The sequence below is a fragment of the Oryctolagus cuniculus genome, chromosome 7 (genome assembly GCF_964237555.1).
Source record: "Oryctolagus cuniculus chromosome 7, mOryCun1.1, whole genome shotgun sequence".
Classification (NCBI taxonomy): Eukaryota; Metazoa; Chordata; class Mammalia; order Lagomorpha; family Leporidae; genus Oryctolagus; species Oryctolagus cuniculus.
In genome coordinates, this window is record NC_091438.1 from 26,662,736 (window position 1) to 26,686,668 (window position 23,933).

General features: G+C 41.7%; 1 protein-coding gene across 9 annotated transcripts in view; it reads right to left on the minus strand.

Moving 5' to 3' along the window:
* DNM3 (dynamin 3) overlaps window positions 1–23,680 on the minus strand; it is a 634,013-nt gene extending 610,333 nt beyond the window's left edge. For 4 of the 9 annotated variants that reach the window (XM_051857117.2, XM_008264064.4, XM_051857115.2 and 1 more), the window contains exon 1: window positions 23,334–23,680. In XM_051857117.2, coding sequence (XP_051713077.1) covers window positions 23,334–23,494 — 161 coding nt within the window. In that variant the 5' untranslated portion in view covers window positions 23,495–23,680. The remainder of the gene's footprint in view (window positions 1–23,333) is intronic. The other 5 variants (XM_002715619.5, XM_051857116.2, XM_008264067.4 and 2 more) reach the window with 3 other exon arrangements.
* Window positions 23,681–23,933: the final 253 nt, after the last annotated feature.

Here is a 23,933-nt window from a genome sequence, read left to right on the forward strand (position 1 = left end):
GAGCTGGCCTGGAAGAGGGGCAACCGGGACAGAATCCGGCGCCCTGACTGGGACTAGAACCCGGTGTGCCGGCGCCGCAAGGTGGAGGATTAGCCTATTGAGCCACGGCGCCGGCTAATTCTAGTTCTCTTGATACTTTTATCATATCTGCAGTTGCTTCCTCCTCTGAAGACTTGAACCCTTCAAAGTTACCCATGAGAAATGGAATCCACTTCTTTCAATCTCCTGTTAATGTTGACATTTTGACCTTTCCCATGAATCATCAATGTTCTTATTGGCATATAGAATGTGAACATTTTCCAAAAGCTTTTTTTTTTTTTTTTTTTTTTTTTTTTGGACAGGCAGAGTGGACAGTGAGAGAGAGAGACAGAGAGAAAGGTCTTCCTTTGCCGTTGGTTCACCCTCCAATGGCCGCCGCGGCCGGCGCGCTGCGGCCGGCGCACCGCGCTGATCCGAAGGCAGGAGCCAGGTGCTTCTCCTGGTCTCCCAAAAGCTTTTCAATTTACTTTGCCAGATCCATCTGTGTCATCACTATGTATGGTAGCTATATCCTTACAAAATATTTTCCTTAGATAACAAGACTTAAAAGTCAAAATTATTCCTTTATCCATGAACTGTAAAACAGATGTTATGTTAGCAGATACAAGAACATTAATCTCAGCCGGTGCCGCGGCTCACTAGGCTAATCCTCCACCTTGCAGCGCCGGCACACCGGCTTCTAGTCCCGGTTGGGGTGCCGGATTCTGTCCCGGTTGCCCCTCTTCCAGGCCAGCTCTCTGCTGTGGACAGGGAGTGCAGTGGAGGATGGCTCAAGTCCTTGGGCCCTGCACCCCATGGGAGACCAGGATAAGTACTTGGCTCCTGCCATCGGATCAAGTGCGGTGCACCAGCCGCAGCGCGCGGGCCGCGGCGGCCATTGGAGGGTGAACCAATGGCAAAGAAGACCTTTCTCTCTGTCTCTCTCTCTCTCACTGTCCACTCTGCCTGTCAAAAAATAAAAATTAAAAAAAAGAACATTAATCTCATTGTATTTGTCCATCAGAGCTCTTAAGGGACCATGTGCATTGTCAACATCATCAGTAAAAGTAATATTTTGTAAGGAATCTCTTTTTCTGAGCAGTAGGTCCCAACAGTGGGTTTAAAATATTCAGTAAACCAAGTCATAAACAAGTGTGCTGCCATTCAGGCCTTGTTCTTCCATGTATAGATCCAAGCAGAGTAGATTTAGTATAATTCTTGAGTGTCCTAGGAGTATCAGAATGGAAAAATAGCATTGGCTTCAACTTAAACTCACCAGCTGCATTAGTCCAAAACAAGAAAATCAGCCTGTCTTGGGAGATTTGAAGCCAGGTGTTGACTTCTGTCTAGCTATGGAAGTCTTGAAAGGCACCTTCTTCCAATATAAGACTGTATCATCTATATTGAAAATGTGTTGCTTAGTGTAGCTGCTTCACCAATTATCTTAGCTAGATCTTCTAGATATTTGCTGCAGCTTCTACATCAGTAGTTGCTATTTCACTTTTTGCCTTTATGTTACGGAAATGGATTCTCAAACTCATGAACCAACCTCTGTTAGTTTCAAACTTTTCTTCTGCAGCTTCCATATTTCTCTCAGAATTTATAGAAGAGAATAGGTTTAGGGACTTATTTTGAACTAGGCGTTGGTTTGAGGGTTGTGCTGCTTTAATTTTCTATCCAAACCACTAAAACTTTTTCCACATATCATCAGCAAGACTATTTCACTTTCTTATCATTCATGTATTCACTGAAGTACTCTTCTCATTTTCTTCAGGAATGTTCTGTTTGCATTCACAATTTGAGTAACTGTTCAGTCCAAGACACTTGGTTCTCAACCCATCTCAGCTTTTGACATGCCTTCCCCACTGAACTTAATAATCTTTAGCTTTTGATGTAAAGTGAGGAACATGCAACTCTTCCTTTCACATGATCACTTAGAGACCATTATAAGTTATTAATTAGTCTAGTTTCAATACTGTTGTTCCTTGGGAAATAGGAAGGCCAGAGAGGGAAAGACACGGAGGTATTGGCAGTCAGTGGAGCAATAAGAACTGACACTTCTTTTATTCAGTTCACCATCCTATATGGACACATTTCCTGGTGCTCCAAAACAATTACAACAGTAGCATCAAAGGTCACTGGTCACAGATACAACAATTAAAAAGTTGAATTAACAAAATGTGATACCTATAGATATGAAATGAGCACATACTGTTGGAAAAATGTCACTGAGAGATTTGCTCAACACAGTTGTCACAAACCATCAATTTCTAAAAAAAGGTGCAAGGCACAACAAACCAAAGCATAATAATAAACCAAGGAATTTTTGTATATGATTTACAAAGATTTTCTCCTATTACCTGGGTTATCTTTTCATGTTCTTGATAGTATCCTTTGAAGCACAAATTATTTGTAATTTTGATAAAGCCCAATTTAACCCTTTTTTCTTTTGTCACGTGTGCTTTTGGTGTCATAGCTAAGAAACCATTGCCAAATTGAAAGTCACCAGATTTATTCTCTGTTTTCTTCTAAAAGCTTTAAAGTTTATCTCTGACATTTAGGTCTTTGATCCAGTTTGAGTTAATTTTAGTATGTAGTATGAGGTAGAGATCCAAATTTATTCATTTACATTATTCAAAAGAAAACCCCTCTATTGGATTGTCTTGGTACTCTCACCAAAACTCAATTGACCATAAACATAACCATCTACTTCTGGACTCTCAAGTCTATTCCATCCATCTATACTTAAATGCCTGTCCTTATGCTAAATACTACATGGTTTCATAGTAAGTTTTAGAATTGAGTAGTGTGTGTCTTCATTTGGTTGCTGGTTGTTTTTAACATAGTTTTGGCCATTTTGAATCCTGTACCTCCAAAAGAATTTTAAGATCAGCTTGTCAATCTCTGCAAAAAAAAAAAAGAAAAAGTGCATCTGAAATTTTGATAGGGATTGTATTGAATCTGCAGACTGTTTGGGAATGTATTGCCTTCTTAATTTAATATTCAAGTCTTCCAGTTCATGAATAAAGGATGTCTTTCCACTTAATTTCTTCTTTAATTTATTTTGATGGTATTTTGGGGCTTTTGATGTACAGTCTTGAGGTTTAGTTATCAATGATATATTGACAACTGCTAATTAATATCTTCAATTCTCAGTGTGCCCAAGGCTCTTATATTCAGCCACATAAATGTCTTATAGGTTCTAACATGAGCAAATCCATAATCTTGTTACATCCTCAACTTTTTCCAGTATTCCTATTTTAGGAAACATTAAACATGTCCATCCAGCCACAAGTTAAGGCCCTGACAGTAATTTTTTTCTTCCTTTCCCTAATTCATCAGCACATATCCATTACTCTCCTTTCAAAACATACGTGGACGCTTTTCATTTCCACTGTCAACTCCTTACTGAAAAGATAGCATTATTACCTACCTAGGCAACTGCAATATTCCTAACTCATCTCTCAGCTACTACTTGGCCATCCCCCAGTCCTGTTAGCCACACAGTATCTGGTGCATGGCAAGTATAATGGGGATATAATGAGACCCTGTAAACAACTGCAAATGCTCTATTAACCACAATACAAAAAGACAAAAGAAATAAGTAAAATAATTTTTTTAGATTTATTTTTTACTTGAAAGTCAGAGATGCATGGGGCAGAGGAAGAGAGAAAAAGAGAGATCTTCCATCAGCTAGTTCACTCCCCAAATGGCCACAACAGCCAAGACTGGGCCAGGCTAAAGCCAGGAGACCAGAGCCTCTTCCAGGTCTCTCACATGGGTGCAGAGGCCCAAGCACTTGGGCTATCCTCCACTGCTTTCCCGGCACATTAGCAGGAAGCTGGATGGGAAGTGGAGCACCTAGGTTTTGAAAAAGTGCCCAAGAGGCCAGCTCCATGGTGCAGTAGGTTAATCCTCCGCCTGCGGCACTGGCATCCCATACGGGCACCAGTTCGAGTCCTGGCTGCCCCTCTTCCGATCCAGCTCTCTGCTACGGCCTGAGAAAGCAGTAGAAGATGGCCCAAGTCCTTGGGCCCCTGCACCCACATGGGAGACCAGGAGGAAGCACCTGGCTCCTGGCTTCTGAACAGCACAGCTCCACCGTTGCGGCCATCTGGGGAGTGAACCAACGGAAGGAAGACCTTTCTCTCTGTTTCTCCCTCTCACTGTAACTCTATCTATCAAATAAATAAATAAAATCGTGAAAGGAAGGGGGGAAGGAAGGAAGAAAGAAAGGAAGAGCGCTCAAATGGGATGCCATCGTCACAGGCAGACACTTACCTACTATGCCACAATGCTGGTCCCCATAAGATTAAATTTAAAAATACATGTTATTTAACTCAAGCTCTTCAAAATATATTTCAATGCATAAAAATTGTTAATAAGACAGCTTACATTCCTTTTTCACAGAAAAAAAATGTTAAGGTATTTATTTTTTATTTATTTATTTATTTGAAAGGCAGAGATAAAGAGAAAGGGGGCAAGACACACACACACACAGAAAGAGAGAGAGAGAGAGAGAGGAATCTTTTATCTGATGGTTTAATCCCCAAATGGCCACAGCAGCCAGACCTGGGCCATGACAAGTCAGAAGCCTGGAATCCATCCAGGTCTCCTATTGGATGGCAAGGGCCCAAGTACTTAAGATCATAAAGCATCTTTAGGGGTCAGCACTGTGGTGTAGGGGGTAAAGCTGTTGCCTGCAATGCCAGCATCCCATATGGTTGCTGGTTTGAGTCCCGGCTACTCCATTTCTAATCTAGCTCTCTGCTATGGCCTGGGAAATCAGTAGAAGATGGCCCAAGGACCGTGCACCCATGTGGAAGACCCAGAAGAAGCTCCTAGCTCCTGGCTCACAGCTCAGGATAGGTTCATTTCTGGCTGTTGTGGCCACTTGGGGAGTGAACCAGCAGATGAAAGACCTCTCTAACTCTCTGTCTCACTCTGACTCTGCCTTTCTAATAAATAAATAAATCTTTTTTAAACATCTTTAATATTTTGTATTTTATACATACAACATATCTCAATTTGGATATTAAATCTTCATCTTCAGGATCTATATTTAAAATCCATAAAATTTATAACTGAAAAGGCAGTGTCATGTACCAAAACACACTTAAAAGCTTTCTAGTAACTGAATCCATTTTGTTTTTAAGTGTAGGTTTAATGTAACAGAAATGACATAAAATTGAAAATTCCATTTCACAGAAGCATTTGCTACAATAGGGTAGTGACTATTGTCTTGAACAGCACTGACCTAGAATGATCTTTCTAAAATGTAAATCAGATTATGTCACTACCTTGATTAAAATCCTTCCTTCAGTTGCTTATCATAGCACTCTGGATAAACTCTAAACCTATTTCTGGTACTGACAAAGCCTATCCATCTCCACTCTGCTCTTTCTCCTTGCCATACTTCCCCCTCCCAATGGATCTAGTGACACTGACGTACCTTCAGTACCTACAACACACACACCTCTGTAACACCTTGGCGCTTTAGAATTTACTATTCCTTCTACAAGGAATGCTTTCTCCAAGCTCATCCCTTGGCTGATTCCTTGTCCTTCAGCTGAAATGCCACCAGATCAAATAAGTTTTCCTGACCAACCTATAAATATACATCCCTCCCTGATATACTCTATGCTCTATCCCTACAACCTAGTCAGCTTTGTCATTTTTGTCACATAAATTCATACTGATTTATACTTATATACTTTGTTTACCGTGTGTTTCTTTACTAAACTATAAGCTCCACAATGACAAAGAATGTGCTTCTTTTACATATTAATGTCTTCCTGGCATCTAACACTAGTTGGTGCATGGCAGATGTTCAATAAATAGCATCATATGGTACAGATAAACCAGCTGTGTCAGATACTGAAGCCACTCCATTAGATTTGTTGACCAGATCACTGAAAAGTTATTATACACTAGAAATGAAGATAAATTAGTAAAAGAGACTCTGCCCAGGAAAATCACGATTTAGTGGCAGGAGCAGATAAGATAATTCAATACATTTTACTAAGTATAACGTTAAAGAAATGCCCAGAGAACTATGTGTGCCCAGAAGAGAAAGAAGTAACCTAGAAGAAATGAGGACAAAGGAGGCAGTTGAGTTTTAGAAATCATCAGAGACCTTGACAAGGGCCATTTTAGTGTACTGATGGAGAAGGAAGACACACTGTGTTCTTTATCCACAGCTGCAGAAATAATGGGAATTGTGGAAATGGTGATTAGTAGCTCCCATATCTGGCTGCTTATCAAAGCATGAGAAAAGCTTTAGAAAAGCACAGATTACTCTGGCTTAACTCCAGACCCACTGAGGTGGCTTCTGTGCATGCAACCCAGGAACTTTTATTTGGCAAGTTCCACAGGTAAATCTTACACAGATATCCAGATACTTGCTTTGGGAGATGCAGGGATCATCTAGTCTTTTAAGTATCATTATCCCTTGTATTCAAGTCTATTTGGTTCCTGAGCTCAGAAGTGAAAGCTATGTGATGGTTGTAAAAGAAATGAAACCACCAGCTGAAGAGGACAGATGTTATGACAGGAAAATCATAAGTACATCTGTATCATTAAGAAAATGGGGAAGCCGGCGCCGCGGCTCGCTAGGCTAATCCTCCACCTACTGGCACCAGCACACCGGGTTCTAGTCCCGGTCGGGGTGCCGGATTCTGTCCCGGTAGCCCCTCTTCCAGGCCAGCTCTCTGCTGTGGCCAGGGAGTGCAGTGGAGGATGGCCCAAGTACTTGGGCCCTGCACCCCATGGGAGACCAGGATAAGTACCTGGCTCTTGCCATCGGATCAGCGTGGTGTGCCAGCCACAGCGCGCCGGCCGCGGCGGCCATTGGAGGGTGAACCAACGGCAAAGGAAGACCTTTCTCTCTGTCTCTCTCTCTCACTGTCCACTCTGCCTGTCAAAAAAAAAAAATGGGGAAAGAGATACAGGGAAGAGAAGGAATAACTCAAAATTGAGGCAAAGAGCTCATCAAACAGCCAATTTTATCTCACAAGTGAAAAAATAAATCTGACTTAAAGTCATGATCCTCACTCTCAGTAGTACCAACCCATCTAAGTCCAGTCAATATAATTTAATTAGTGAAAACTCAATAAAAATTTAAGTATCTGTACTATTCTGCTCAGGCTGCCATAAGAAAATAACACAGTCTGGGTGATTTAAACAAAAGGAAATTTATCTCTCAAAGTTCTGGAGATTAGAAATACAAGATTAAAGCCATTTTGGTTTCTAGGCTCTCCCACCTGCCTATTGATGGTTGACTGCTGGCTGTATGCTCATATGATCCCTTCTTTGTATGCACCTGGGGACATAGTGAGCTCTCTGGTGTCTCTTCACATAAAGACATCAATTCTATTGGGTCAGGACCCACCTTCATGATCTTCTTACTGTGAATTACTTCTTTATTGACTGTATCTCTAAATACACTAGTAATAGGGGGTTAAGGGCCTCAACATACGAATTTTGGAAGGACACAAATATCCACTCCATAAAGTATATTTAACTGTATTGCTCAAGGTACTGTGAGGAACACTAATAAAGAGTTTGCAGCCTGCCTCATGGGCAGGTGTCATTAATCAGCCAGAAATATTCAGATGCTAAATAGGGTGAACTGTAGGTGATAAGATGACAGAGAATACTGCAATCACCATAGATGATGGTCAGATGTGCTTCAGGAAGGATTATGAGCCTGGTGGTAAAGTGAAAGATTTGACTAGTTTGATGGAGGAAGGAACTATTCAAATTTCTTATTTCTACAAATTTCATCACCATTATTGTAGAAACCCTTTCCAAGTTTGGAACTCTTTTTTTATTCCTCTCTTACCAACCACTTGCAATCTGAAATGCCCTATTCTATTTCCATAACTAAAATGATGATTAGATTATTGATTCCCATTACCATTAGATGATTAATTCCCCTTTGACTCCCAAAATGGCTCCCTTCATCTATGCATACTGTGGCAACTTAAACCTCCTGAATCCTGACTCCAGATATACCACAAACTAAATCAGAAATACTTCAATGCCAATTCACTGCCTTGATGCCAGTCTACATTAGATTCTGTTGAAGAAAATACCTTTTAATTGCCTCTCCATCCTAAAATAGTATCTTTCACAAAGTAGCACTTAAATAAGGGTTGGTTGTTTGACTCCCTTTTGCTCACAAAATATGCTCTGCCCAGGCCATTACATTGTTCTAATGTAATCAGAAGTGGCCACTGCATACACAGAAATGATGAAATAAGTTATACAAAAACACACTTGGGAGGGGTAGAACACAAAACTGGAGAGCTAGAGGTTTTGGAAAACAAGTAGAGATCTAAAGGTGGTACTGTAACTGCAGGTTCTCTTTTTTAAGATTTATTTTATTTATTTCTGACAGAGCGATCTTCCATCTGCTGGTTCACCTCCAAATGACCACAACAGCCAGGACCAGAGCAAGCTGAAGCCAGGAGCCTGGAACTACATCAGGGTGTCCCACATGAATGGCAGGCACCCAAGTACTTGGGCCATTTTTGTTGCCTTCCAAGGTGCAGTAGCAGAGAGTTGAATTGGAAGTGGAGCAGCAACGACTCTGCACTACAATAAGGGAGGCTGGTATCACAAGCAGGGGTTTAACCTGCTGTGCCACAATGCTGGCCCCTGCAGGTTCTTAAAAAGGACAGAGACATTAAAGTGTTTTGAAATATTAATCTGAAGGCACCAATATACACACGGGAAGAAGAGGATGTGAGAGAGCAGAATGCTGTTAGTTATCCAGGTGTAAGGAGAAAGTTGAGACTAGAATGGTTGAAACGAGAGTAAATAAGAAAAGGTAGACCTAGAAGATGTTTTGAATAAAGAAATTGCTATATGAAGGGCCAGTGCTGTGGTGTAGTGGGCTAAGAATCCACCTGCAACACCACCATCCCATGTGGGCACCAGTTCGTGTCCTGGCTGCTCCTTTCCCATCCAACTCTCTGCTATGGCCTGGGAAGGCAGTGGAAGATGACCCAAGTGTATGGGCCCCTGTACCCGCCTGGGAGACCCAGAAGAGGCTCCTAGCTCCTGGCTCCTGGCTTCAGATCAGCCCAGCTCCAGCCGTTACAGCCATTTCAGGAGTCAACCAACAGGTGGAAGACTTTTCTGTCTATCCCTCTCTGTCTGTAACTCTACCTCTCAAATAAATAAATAAATCTTTTTAAAAAGAAAAATAAATAAATTGCTATATGGATTAGGAAGAAAAACAAAAAGAAAACTATGCTTTTTCTTTATTTTTAAGTTTCTATATTGGTATGCCACTAAGAGAAGTGGAATTGATAGGGAAAGCAGAGTTTAGGGGCCTGACATTCTGGTACAGTGGGTTAGGCCACTGCCTCCATGCTTCACTTCCAATCCATCTCACTGCTAATGTACCTGCAAAAACAGCAGAAAATGACCCAAGTGCTTGGGCCCCTGACACCTATGTGGAAGTCCCATGTGGAGTTCCAGGCTTTGGCCTGGCCCAGCCCCAGCCGTTTGGGGAATAAAACAATGAATAGAAGATCTCTCTCAATCTCTCTCTCTCTCTCCCTCTCTCTGTAATTCTGTCTTTCAAATGATAAATCTTTAAAAATAAAGCAGAATTTAAAATCAAGCAGTTATTCACTTTAAAAAAAAAAATGAGGGGCTGGTGCCATGGCTCACTTGGTCAATCCTCTGCCTGCAGCACTGGCATCCCATACGGGCACCAGTTAGAGTCCTGGTTGCCTCTCTTCCGATCCAGCTCTCTGCTATGGCCTGAGAAAGCAGTGGAAGATGCCAAGTCCTTGGGCCCCTGCACCCACATGGGAGACCAGAAGGAAGCACCTGGCTTCTGGCTTCAGATCAGCACAGCACCGGCCATAGCAGCCATGTGGGGAATGAACCAACAGAAGGAAGACCTTTCTCTCTGTCTCTCTCACTGTATGACTCTACCTGTCAAATAAAAAAAAAAAAAAATACAGTTTACCTTTAAAATATACTAAAGGTGCTTCATAGAATTAGCCATTCCAGATTCCAGTTTCCTCATATCACACACTAACATTCATTGCTATTTTTTTAAAAGCCTGAAAGACCTGGACCCAGGGAGGTTTTGACCCTTTCCATAGTCTTCCTTTACTTATCTACCCACAGATAGCCCTCAAAAAACACATTTTTGAGCCAGGTTTCTCAGATACCCACAAAGCCAAATCATAGGCTGTATGTTAAAAATAATCTTTTAAGTCTTTTTTCTCAATCTCCCTCTCAAATAAACCAAACTTACAAGCCACCAAGACACAAATCTCCAGCCTCTAGCCTTATGGTAATGGAATACTTAATGCCTCACAGGCAACCCATTCCAATCAACTATTCTGTTCAACAGCTACCCTCTTACTAAGTTTAAATCTAGCTGCCTGTAAGTTTCACCCATTTGTTCTAACTTTGTCTTCAAGAGACATACAGAGTCAATCAAAACCATTTTCAATTAACAGCTCCTTAAATATTTGCAGACAGCATCAAGACCCCACCAACTATTTTCTAAAAAATGCCTCTCATAAGAATCATTAGCCTAGTTACCCTGACATTAACAGCATATCAACTTTAGTATTCTACATGTCATCAAATTCCTTAAAGAAGTTGCTGAATATATACAGGCTTATACAGTCTAGGACATATATACTAATGGAATCCATCTATTAATAGAATTTAAAAACATATCCTTTCTCTACTGGTTTTATCATCTACCTAAAATAAACCAGTTTATTAAACTCTCTTTATGCTCAAAAATCAAAAAAAAAAAAGAATTAATGTAAAGCAAATATAAACCTGAAATATTCTGGCAGGTATGCAGGTAAATGAAATATCTAATATGAAACCCAGTGGGGGAAAGACAATTTTTATTGTATACCCATTTGGAATGTCTGAATTTTATTATATGTAAAAAGTAATTTTTCAATTAAAAGATTAGTATGGTATAGTGTGAATTGTGCCTTTTGCATTAAAAAGAATAAAAAAAAGAATAGGCCCAGACATTAAAATATCAAATATTAGATAAAGGATGAGATTACTATTAAATTTAAATTAGTTGGGAGGCATTTAATTTTTAAGCTGCCTCATAGTAAGAAATGCGTTATACATTGTAGCTCAGTATGCATTTATGAATATACAATTAATACAAAAGTTTCACAAAACAAGATTTATCATTATTACTTGGAATGCAGTCTGATAATTTTTAAAAATGTCACATCCCATTCTTTTTAAAAGATTTTTTTTTATTTATTTGAAAGGCAAAGTGACAGAGTGTGTGAGAGAGAGAGAGAGATTTTCTACCAGTTGGTTCACTCCTCAAATGGCCACAATGGTCGGGGCTGGGCCAGGCCCCAAGAAATAGGAACTCCATCTGGGTTTCCTATGTGAGTGGCAGGGGCTCAGGTTCTTCGGCCATCTTCTGCTGCCTTCCCAGGCACATTAGCAGAGAGCTGGATTGAAAATGGAGCAGCTGGAACCCAAACAAGTGCTCTAATATGGGATGCTGGCTTTACAGGTGGCAGTTTAACCCACTGTGCCACAACACCAGTCCCTGTTACAATCCATTCTATTGACATCATGAAGCACTATTATGTCACAACCCACAATTTGAAAAAATACTGATCTAATCCAACTCTTCCTCTGCACCCTCAATCAATTTACTGATGAAGAAGGTGTGATCAGCTTGGATAAATGGCTCATACAAAATCACATGACTCATTCATTCAGTTAGCTCCTGCTGTGTTCCTCCATTGTGGTATGGAACACAACCAAGGAAATGCAGCTCCTGACTTCATAGAAGCTTCAAAGCATTGGGCAGGGGCCAGCATTGTGGCTCAGTGGATAAAGCTGCCACCTGTGATGCTGCTATCCCATATGTGCACCATTTCAAGCCCCATTGCTCTGTTTCCCATCCAGCTCCCCAATAATGCACCTGGGAAAGCAGAAGAAGATGGCCCAAGTGATTTGGCTCCCATCACCCACGAGGGAGACCTAGAAGAAGCTCCTGGCTCCTGGCCCCTGGCTTCTGGCTCCTAGCTTCCGTCTGGCCTAGCTCTGGCTGTTGTGACTATCTGGGCAGTGAACCACTGAATGGAAGATAACTCTCTCTCTCTCTCTCTCTCTTTCCCTCTCTCTGTAAGTCTGACTTTCAAATAAGTAAACATAAATATTAAAAAAAAAAAGCGTTCAGCAGATAGACAACTGGAAAGTGTGAACCCATACAGTAAAGTATACACAAGTACCACACAGGAGGGACCTGCAAGTCAGACACAGAATGCTGAGGAAGACCAGCAGGCAATAGTAGAGCCTGTGCTAAACCCAGCTGGGACTGCTCTCCACCAAGTTGCTTTGGCTTCCCTGGGGCCTGCTGTCAACAAACATACAGGGGTTCCTGCCATGATGTAAACTCAATCCACCCCCAAAATGACCCAGTAGCAATTCTAACTCCCGCAACAGTGAGACTCCGTTGTCTGCTCTCATTTACTCCCACTGTGGCGGAATGAGAAGGCCATGCCAAGATGGCCACTGGCAACAGGCATTGGTTAGGGCATAAACCACCCCTTGACCGGATTGGCTGCCTCAGCTATATAAGCTACTGTACCAACTGAAATAAACAAGTCTGCTGGCTGCTCCCCTCTGGCCGCTCTCACCCAACTCCCGGGGTCTGTGTGGTGACTCCACGCCTCTTGCCCCCACCGCGCTCCTCCTCTCAGAATGAATCCACAGTAACATCCACAATACAGCAGACACTTAGGAAAAAACAAGCAGAGCCAGAGCCTCCCCCTTCTCATAGCCCCTCTTGCTCTTCCAGCAAGAGACACATATTCCTTATGCCACTTAATTGACTCCGGGGGGTGGGGGGTGGGGATCCCTGAGGAAAACATAACATTCAAAGTACCTACTTCAAATCAAGTAAACCCCACCCCTCAATTTCACATGATTATTTTAGGATTAAGTAAACAAATTAAGCAAAATTTCTTAAGCTGAATCCATAAGGACTGCCATATTCAGAGTTATATGGCTACTTGTAGGTGAAAGCAAAAATCTCACACACATTAGTTATTGTTCAGATAGCAGGATTCAGAGAACCATGAATGTTAGGATTCTGAAAAGACTGCAGTCTTTTACCCTCACTTCAATAAATGAAAAGAATGGGTTTCAGTTTTACTAACCAGAAAACACAACACACACACACACATGTAGAGTTCTGAACCCCAACTAAATAAGACACCCAAAGCCATTCAAGCATACCTAGTAACATAATGCCACTTCAAATGGAACTAGTTAACTAGCTCAAAGCTAAAATTTGTGGATAAGAAGCTGTGAGAATGACAATCAAATCAGAATATGAATCTTTCCCCTGAAAATCATGACATTGGATATTGCTTCAATATCCACTACAAGAAAAAAAAAAAAAACACTGGTACTTCTCCTAAGATCTAATAACCCACTACCTCCTGATCCACTGACTGTTTTTTGAGCTTAGTGCATACTCATGCTAAGTCATCCTGCTTCTCCAGCTGGACTTCCTCAGTTGCTTTGCCCTCCTTCTAACCCGTCTTTGCCTGCAATTTCACCTAACACTTCCAAAGAAAAAGGCATGCCAAGAATGGAATACTGCATATCACAGAATCAAATAACCTCCTTAAACTATGTTTTCTAGGAGGACATATGAAAACAGTATCAGAAAACTTCATTTCAGTTCTATTATCTCTATGTTATTGGTTCATAATCTCTAGTTTTCACCATATGACTCCTACTAATTGACTTTTTTTTTCAAGCTTAATCTCCTTTGGTTTTAAATTAAAGAAAACAGGCTTTTCCTATCCTCTTAGAAAAATTAGAAGGATAGTAATAATACTAAATGTGGACCATGTTTTCTTCTAAAAAGCCCCAAATATACTCTAAGTTACCCAGATCTAAAGATTTAAAGAACTGGCATTTGATGAAACTGTAATTTTCTTTTATTTATTTATTTATTTATTTATTTTTGACAAGCAGAGTGGACAGTGAGAGAGAGAGACAGAAAGAAAGGTCTTCCTTTTGCCATTGTTTCACCCTCCAATGGCCGCCGCGGCCGGTGCGCTGTGGCCGGCGCACCACGCTGATCCGAAGCCAGGAGCCAGGTGCTTCTCCTGGTCTCCAATGGGGTGCAGGGCCCAAGCGCTTGGGCCATCCTCCACTGCCCTCCCGGGCCATAGCAGAGAGCTGGCCTGGAAGAGGGGCAACCGGGGCAGAATCCGGCACCCCGACTGGGACTAGAACCCAGCGCCACAAGGCGGAGGATTAGCCTATTGAGCCGTGGTGCCAGCCACAACTATAATTTTCTAACATCCACAAAGATAACTTGCAAATATTTATTGTCATCTCTTAGTCTCCTAAATTTGCATTGGTTTTAAAAATATTCAGAAAATTTCCAGTCTAAATAACAGATTAGGACTAATATCCACCATTTATCAAAATGTACATTTTGACATTATCTTACTTAAAATTCACACACAATAAAAAAAAATCTGTTATCCCAATTTTGCAGGTGAGGAAACCAAGGCCTAAAGAGGTTAAAGAACTTATTGAGGGAGCCATGCTTCCATCATGGGTGAGAGATGGGACTCAAACACCAGGCAGTAAATCCTGTACTCTACTACCATAATGTGCTGCTTTTCAAATATTCACTTTTCAAGAATCTAAGAAAAAACGCTATCAACAATATTAGCCAGTGCCATGGCTCACTAGGCTAATCCTCCACCTGCAGCACCGGCACCCCGGGTTCTTGTCCCAGTCAGGGCACCGGATTCTGTCCCAGTTGCTCTTCTTCCAGTCCAGCTCTCTGCTGTGGCCCGGGAGTGCAGTGGAGGATGGCCCAGGTCCTTGGGTCCTGCACCCGCATGGGAGACCAGGAGGAAGCACCTGGCTCCTGGCTTCAGATCGGTGCAGTGAGCCAGCCACAATGCGCTGGCCATAGAGGCCACTTCGGGGGTGAACCAACGGAAAAAGGAAGAACGGAAAAAGGAAGACCTTTTTCTCTTTCTCTCTCTCTCTCACTGTCTAACTCTGCCTATTAAAAAATTAAAAAAAAAAAAAACAATATTAGTCAACTATCAAATAACTTATTTGCCTGGGTTAGTCTTTTCAGTCCAAAGCCACTGAAATGATTGACCAAAAGGTTCATCAGAAATCCTACCTACATCTAACATGTATGGATACACAGTGGAAAATGAAAATGAAACATTGTCACAAAGAAGCACTGAGGCCCACTTTAAACCCCCAGAAGCAGAGGACATACAGCTGAGATGTTAGAGAAAAAAGAAATCTAGGGACCAGCACTGTGGCATAGCAGGTAAAGCTGCCCCAGCAGTGCCAACATCCCAAATGGGCACTAGTTCAAGTCCCAGTTGCTCCACTTCATATCCAGCTCCCTGCTATTGCCTGGGAAAGCAGCCAAAGATGGCCCAAGTCCTTGGGCCCCTGCACCCACGTGGGAGAACCAGAAGAAACTCCGGGTTCTTGGTTTCAGATTGGCACAGCTCCGTCTGTTGCAACCATGTGGGGGAGTGAACCAGCAGAAGGAAGACTTTCTTTCTCTGCCTCTGCCTCTCTGTAACTCTGCCTTTCAAATAAACAAATCTCAAAAAAGAAATCTAAAGTAATCCTGTATCATTCATAAAATCCAAGGATTAAATACATCATCCTTTTCCTCAACAACTACTTTGTCTTTATAATCAAACATTAAGGACTTAACACAGTGTTAAAATTAACTTTTGAAATTGTTGAAATTAACTGCTAAAATAATTTCTACAACATTGATGGGTCTCAAAGTGATCAATGCATTCTAAGAAACATAAATGGGCAAACTGAAGAACATGGGTTTGCTACACAAATATGTGTTTTATTCTACCTAAATGTCCAACCATTTCTTTAAATGGTCTCTTTTCCACTTACATTATTTATTTATATACAACCTTTTGGAAGGTTGCCTTGGTTTCAGCAAGACTTACCAGTGACTGCCCCAGGCACAACTTTCCAATGCCTACCTTGTGGATAAATATTAATAATGTGTGAAAACATGCAATAGCTGATTTAGTCTATTGTTAGCCTATCTGTTCCCTGAAATTCACACATTACTCAAAAGTAACTCTCAAATTACCCAGTCTAAGTCTGAGAAAAATTTTGCTCCCTGTCTCCTTCTGATAGGCTGTGTGGGAAAAACTGTAATGTCACTGTCATCCTGCTATCAAGAAGAGTCATGGAGGGCAGTATGAAGGAGGAGAAAAGACAGGCCCAATGCAAGGGAATGGGAAAAGGAGGAGGCAGGGCAAGGGTGAGAAGGCTCTATAACAATAAGAGGAGGGAGAAAAGATGTTGAACTGACACAGGGCTCCCAGATCGGAACACCACGTTCCAAAACCAGCTCTTTTTCCGACCTTGGACAAATCTGCGTCCTAACGTAGCTCCAGGAAGTTAGTGAAAATTAAGCCAGAGGAAAGCTTCTTACAGCAGCCTAGTGAAATGCCAGTCCTTACTACTAATAAAGGAAGAAAAGCTAAACTACCTGTGAACACACACACACACACACACACACAATTTAATAAACTCTAATGAGTTTGAACAGTTTTTAATGCATGAAAATGTCCACCGCTTTTACTTACTCTCCCCTCTTTCTACACAACACATTGCATTTTCAAGTTTGCCTTTAGAACATTTTCTCTTTTTTTTATCTTCAGTTTACCCACTACTTTAACCAAATACCTTATTCTTTAAGAGGGAAATAGAATTCCATCTCCCTTAAGTATTATTGCTTTGGAGGCCCTAATAAAGCATAAATCTATCCCCACTCTCAATTAACTTTCATTGCATTGTTATATTTTTAATCTCTCCAGTGTCTTTTCTTCCTCACTACTCTCCTCTAAGGTCCTCTCCAATATACAGTACCTCTTTGTGATAAAGTGACAGTCTAAATTCAATGCCTTGTAGCCAAGTCAGACATTGAGACACATATCACTAACTCCCTGCTTTGACATTGATACTTCAGTACATGCAGCCTTGAGCTAAAATGATACTGGCTGCCAAATGACACCAGAAACTTATATATCTTCTGCTTGCCACTTGTATCTCAGTTCAACTTCAGAATTATAGTTTTTGGGGTTTTGATAAAAATAAATTAATATGCTGTTTTTTAGCCCAATTAATTCACATTATTTCTATCTGTTCTTATTCTCTAAAGATCTTATTTATTTTCTTATGTATTTAAAAGGCAGAGTAACAGAGAAAGAGACAGAAAGAGAGAGAGACAAGACAGACAGACACGAAAGACATCTTTCATCTGCTGGTTCACTCCCCAAATGCCTACAACAGCCTAGGCTGAGCCAGGCCAAAGCCAAGAGCCTAGAACCCAACCCATACCTCCCAGAAGGTTGGAAGAAATCCAAGTATTTGAGCCCCACTGCCTCCATGAATGCATGTTAGCACAAAGCAGGATCAGAAGCAGAGATGAGACTTGAAGCCAGACATTCTGATACGGGATGCAGGAATCTAAACTGGCATCTTAACAGCTATACCAAACACCCATCCCTATGCCTATATTTCTCAAGAGTTCCAACAGGAATCCATATCCAAGATTAAATCCCAGCTTGTCCATTTATTAGCCATGTGACCCTGGGCTAGCTTTAGTCTCTCTCAAATGCTGAATTTCCTTCCCTATTGAAATGAGGATGTGAAAACAGGCAAGAGATGGAAGGTATAAAAAGTACAAATATATAACAAGAGTCCCTGTCTGCCACCTAAAAAGGACTAAAAGCTGGCCCCTTTCCTCCTTCCACTTTAGAAAAATGTATTCAGTACACCATAATCCATTTGCATTTTTAAATCAATGCTGAAAGTATGTGAAATTACAAAATGTTGTCCATATAGAAAACCAGATTATTCAATACTGTATTTTTGCTTACAACGTTCTTAACTCAGCTCTGGAAGGAGAAGAAAGTCTTCTAACTCTTTCTAGCTGCTTGCTGTCCTCCTAAAAAAAATTGTCACAATAATAAGTAAAACCTCCTAAATTAACTGCATTTATTAGCTAGCAAAGGTACCACTTAATGGAAAAAATGATATTGTCTGCCAAATTAAATAATAAATGGAAAAGTGCTTTGTAACTCTTGGGGGGAAGACTACACAAACTGAGTTTATGTTATATATCAGTTTAAAGAAAACTATATGCTGTGATAATGCTAAATGTCAGCAACTCTCACTTTAAAGAAGCTCAAGATACATTCTAAGTCTTACCTTTAAAAACTTAGTATTTGATGCAACCTATAGTCTTATAAATGACTTAGTTTGTTGTTTTATTTTAATTATTCGATCATGTTCATTCAGCAACAGCATCAAGTGGCTCACTTTTATGGTTCTCCCTCAAAATAACTTTAATTTGACAATAAAAATATCTGCTTTTAGAATCTCACAACTAAATATACTACACATCACTTGAAGATTTCCACATTGAAATAAACTCTGATCAGCAGAATAACTTTTCAAAAAACATTTAATTTGGTCTAGCTATCAAATTAACCACAATACCTTTTCTACTTATGAAGAACTGAAAGTCTGTTTACCACTCAGGCTTGAATAAAACAGTGTATAATTTTCTGCCTATATATTTAGCATTAAATAATATTCCTAATGAGTGTATCACTAAAAAATATTTGCACATTAGCAACCTATTGGTTGCCACAATGCCCAGTGAAACTCTATGGGAAATTGCAAAAGCTGAAGTCGAAAAAGGGACTAGTGGAAGTGAACGCAATGGAGTTGAAATTCGAGAAAAATCTGTTTTCTTCATTGGCAGTAAAAATGGGGGAAACACTACTATTATTCTAAGGTGTCTTGACAGGGATGAACCACCAAATCCAACCTTGACTTTGGAATATACCTACAGATGAAGAGCAAAGGGGCACAACACGCCCAAAGATATTGCTCACTTTTGGGAACTGGGTGGAGGAACCTCTTTATTGGATTTAATCAGCATACTAATCACAAGTGACACCTTACCGTAAGTGATAAGCAAGCCAGCTCTGAGAAGGGCAGTAGGTACCCAGTAGTGTCCACGGGATGAATATGAGTGGGCTTTTGTGAGTCAGAATTTCAGGGGACAGTTTTATGTTGCTGAAGACCTCTACTCACTTCCTTTCTAAGTGTTAAAACTATAATGCTTTCAGAGAGATTTTGAAAAAACTAAGTTATGTAGCCTGTGCTAAAATAAGATAGCTGGCATTACCACTATTAACGTATTTTGCAAGCCTGCAAACAAACAAATGTCAAATAGCACTTGGGCAGTGAATTCATTTGGCAACAATAAATTTGCTAAGCTTAGTTCTTTCCAAAAAAAAAAAAAAAAGGTTATATGCACCCTAAACACATATTTAAATATACTAATTCATAAATATCTAATATAATAAAGAAAATACGTATTTTTTAACTAACGTAGTTCCTGCTTAGAGGTTGCCTCAAATCCTCTATCAAATGAGGCAAGACAGACATATATAAATGAATATTGATAAAAAGATTAATATAGCAGCTTTTTTATATAAGCAGGGTTTATATAGACTGTAAAAAAAAGTTAAAAGTACTAATCAGACGAACTAATAAACACCAATATGGTGGGACAATGTATTCCAGAGGGTTTAGAGCATGGGTAATGCCACTCAAACATCTCTGGTTGAATCCTAACTCCACTGTTTTTATGTTGAATTAAATTAGCCTTGAGCAAGTTACTCAAATTCTCTAAATTCTAATTTCCTCTTCTGTAAAATGATACTCATAAAAGTACCTACCTCTTTGTGATTTTGTTTTTAAGATTTTATTTATTTATTTGAGAGGCAGAGTTACAGAGAGGAAGGTCCTCCATCTGTTGGTTCGTTCTCCAAATGGCTGCAATAGCCAGAGCTGGGCCAATCTGAAGCCAGGAGCCAGGTGCTTCTTCCAGGTCTCCCACAAAGGTGTAGGGGCCCAAGCACTAGGGTCATCCTCCACTGCTGTTCCAAGCCACAGCAGAGAGCCAGATCGGAAGAGGAGCAGCCAGGACAGGAACCTGCACCAATATGGGATGCCAGTACCACAGGCAGCAGCTAAGCCACAGCGGGGGCTCCGTCTTTGTGATTTTATTAAGTTCTAACAATATTTTCCATTTAAAAGCATACAGAATAATAGAAATGTAGCAAGTACTCAATAAATGTTTACCATTATTATCATTATTATTACACTGCAAGAATACATATATGTAGTATACACACTTTTTATATATCATGAAAGGAACTGAATAAATTCAATTATTTTGCACCTAAATGAGACCAATGAGCAGACCCAAGTCAGCTAGTGAACCCCTATAATCAGACCATTGATCTGAGTTTCTATTCACTAGCTCTTAGGCTGCCTCTCACTGCCAACATATATCTCATCCTGAACAGCCAAAAGAACCATCTGGTTACTCACATTATATTACATAGACTTGGAAATTCATCACTTCAGCAAGAGTCACAAATAAGCAGTTTATTCATAACTCATTTTATTCCTGACAATCTCAAGCTTGTCACCCCAAAATCGGTTTTTACAGCTACAATAAAATGAAGTAGCCATATTCACATTCAAATTAATTCACTGGTGGCAAAAATCAATATAAGCAAACTATCTGAGAGGAGAAGATATGGTTAGGATTGTTAAATATGAAGGAGGAAAATGCATCGCTATTTTGCAGAGAACAAGCTTACATCCTGAGCAAACACTATGTATTAATTTATACAAGCGATGACCCCTTGTTTGATGACAGGATTTAATAACTGCACATTAGGTCAGGCTCTTAAAATGAAAGTAGACTATATAAAAGATAAGATGTGCATTCTTAGAAAAGACTTTGTCTTTACTGCAAATACTAGATAATAAAAATAAAGAGCGAAAAGATAATGAAATATGAGTACCATTTTTTCCATCTCAACTGAATCTCTTATCAAAAAGAGAGAGAGAACTCCATTTTCCCTAAGGTTGATATATAATTAGAAATTAGATTTCTCAATAATTCAGTGACCAAAATCTTTATTAAAGTCAAATGACCTTTCTAATTAAATGTTCTCCCTAATATAAAAGCTGTGCCAGGCAGGTGTCATCTATACAGTTAATAAAGGCCATATTTGTTACATAAGCTTTTTCTTCTATGTTCATCCTTTACTTCGATTTGACATCCTAACAGTACTTAATTATTGGTAAAACTTTTTTAAAGAACAACAAGTTACTAATGCATTCTGGTAAGTCCTCTGATTTTTATAGCATTTATAATGTTCCTTTTTCATTCTATCATAATAAGTGTTTGATAATAAATATTTTACTGTTATATATTCTCACTCAAAAGATTATAGCTAGTGAGGAAAAATGGAGACAATTTTATTATGGCATTAACAAGAGTTGATTTGAAAACCTGGAGTGTAGAATTGACATTAGATTCCAAACTTAGGCCATAAACAATGCACTTATAAGGTATTTCAAAAAGTTCATGGAAATGGAATTAAAAGATAAGTTTGTTTTGGTGCAAAAAAAAACACCTTGAAATACATGCACAATTTTTTCATTATACACATTTTCCATCCACAGTTCCCTCATATAGGCTCATCTAAATCAATATATTAAAGATCAATAAAAATACGGTAACTGCATTTGAAATATTTACAATTTTTAATGTTTAAGTATTTGTTTAAAAAACAAATATAGTTAAGTAACTCTTAAGGCACCATAGAATAGAATGCTCCGGTATTTGAAAAGCCAGAAATACAATGTCATCAAACCTTACATCCTTTGGATGCCACTTTAAATCTAGTGAGTTTCACTGGTAATACATATATACACACATGTTTGAAATCACACATTCATACATCACTTCATCAGATGATGACGTAGGCAAAATGTTTTACCATCACTTTCCCGCTGTCCAAAATAAATAATAAAGCCAAGGCAAAGTGATTAATTATTCAAGGATACCAGCCAGTCGTAATTGTACTTTTTAAAATTGTTTCTTACATTTCTGGATCATTCAGAAAGGGGAAAGAATATGAAAAGTGTATCATCTGAGAGACTGTAACATCACGTGAGAGAAAAATAATAAGCACTTTCTGAATCCTAACATTTTCAAAAGAGATGTGGGACTATCCAGCTCTTGATAACGCTGGACGCCACCAAGCATTAACAAAAAAAGAAAGAAAAAGGAACGCGAACCTCTGCTTTCCAAGTCACTCATGAGCCAAATAAAAAGAATAAAGTACGACCTCTGGAGCGTCCCCTCCAGCTCTCTCTCCGCTGCTGGACATTTCTACCTGGCTGGTACCACAAGGAGACAAACGTCAGCTTTCACGAGGCTTTCAATCCCTGCGCTCCTCAGACAAGGCCGCGAGGGTAACTTTAATCCCTCGTGAATTGCTCAGTGGAAGAAACGCTGGTCCCCAACTCAAAAAAATAATAATAAATTTTTTTCATTATTTTGCCGTGTTCAGGGTCAGGGAGAAAACCACAGCTGCCATTCAGATTCAGAATGTCATCTTGCAAGACAAACAAGAGCCGCCTAGGGAAAACGACGCTGGGGGAGGGGGCGCACAGAGTGCGAGAGGGATGCCGGCCAGTCCCGAGCTGGCGCAAGAATGACATGGCACCTGGACAGGGAGAGCCCGCGTCCGCGCCGCAGGGTGGGCAGCCCGGAGCCCGCACACGAGCCCGGGCGGCGACGAGGAGCGCCCCGCGCACACCGCCTTCCATTCTTCCCCTCCGGGAGCGTCCCTGGAGCAAGCCTCTCTGCACAACAAACCACGGCTTTCTCCTCACACCCCGCCTCCTCAGCCGGGGACAGGCGACGGCCGTCTCCCACCGCGGATACCGAGGGGTTCCGGGAACCGGGGCGATGCAGCGGTGGGCGGGTCGGCGACAAGCCCCTCTGAGGAGAAGCGGACAGGGCAGCGCCCGGGAGCGCTACGCACGCAGCTCACCCGCGGCCGGCGCGCCGAGGCGGGGACGTCCATCCCGGGGCGGACCCCCTCCCCCCAGACGCCCCGACCCGAGCGCTGGAAGGAAACGGCTTTGTATCGCAGGAGGAGAGGCAGCCTGGGGGCCACCAGGCGGGAGGCGGTCGGAGGATGCCCGGAGCCTGAGGAGACGGCCCGCCTGGCGGTCCCCGCCGCCGTCCTCGATGCCCTCTTGGGCTCCTGCCCACCCGGCTCGACCCCGTTCCAACGGCCAGGAGCGGGCTGCCAGCCCCGCGCCCGCGCGCTCACCTGCCCACGAAGTTCTCGAGCACCGAGCTCTTGCCGGCGCTCTGGCCGCCCACCACGGCGATCTGCGGCAGCTCCAGCAGGCAGCTCTGTCCCAGAGCCGAGAAGGCGTCCTGCAGCCGGTTCACCAGCGGGATCAGCTCCTCCATCTCCCGGTTCCCCATCTTGTCTGCAGGAGCGGCTGCCCGCGGCTCCCTGCTCGCCTCTGCGACCCGGCCAGGAGCGAGGGTCGGCGCTGCCCTCGCCTATGTCGCTGCGCCGGGCTCAGCCCGCCGGGTCCTGGCGCAGACGTCGGCTCCCGCCGCGCGCCCGCCAGCCGCCTGGTCCTGACAGCTAACGGCCCGCAGCGCGCGTGCGCAGGAGGCAGGGGCGTGGTCCTGCCCGGAGACGGCCCCGCCCCCGGCCGCTGCGCCCTAGGGTTGGGCGCCGCGCGTCCTGGCCGGCGCGCACGCAGGGGCTCCCGCCTGCCGCCCGAGCCGCCGCCTTAGCCTGCTGCTGCCCAGGCTCCGAGTCCAAGTTGCCGCACCTGGTCAGAGACGGGCGTGCAGTGCGCAGCAGCCGCCAAGCCAAGGCACTGGGGGAAAAGTACTCCCACCGCTAACG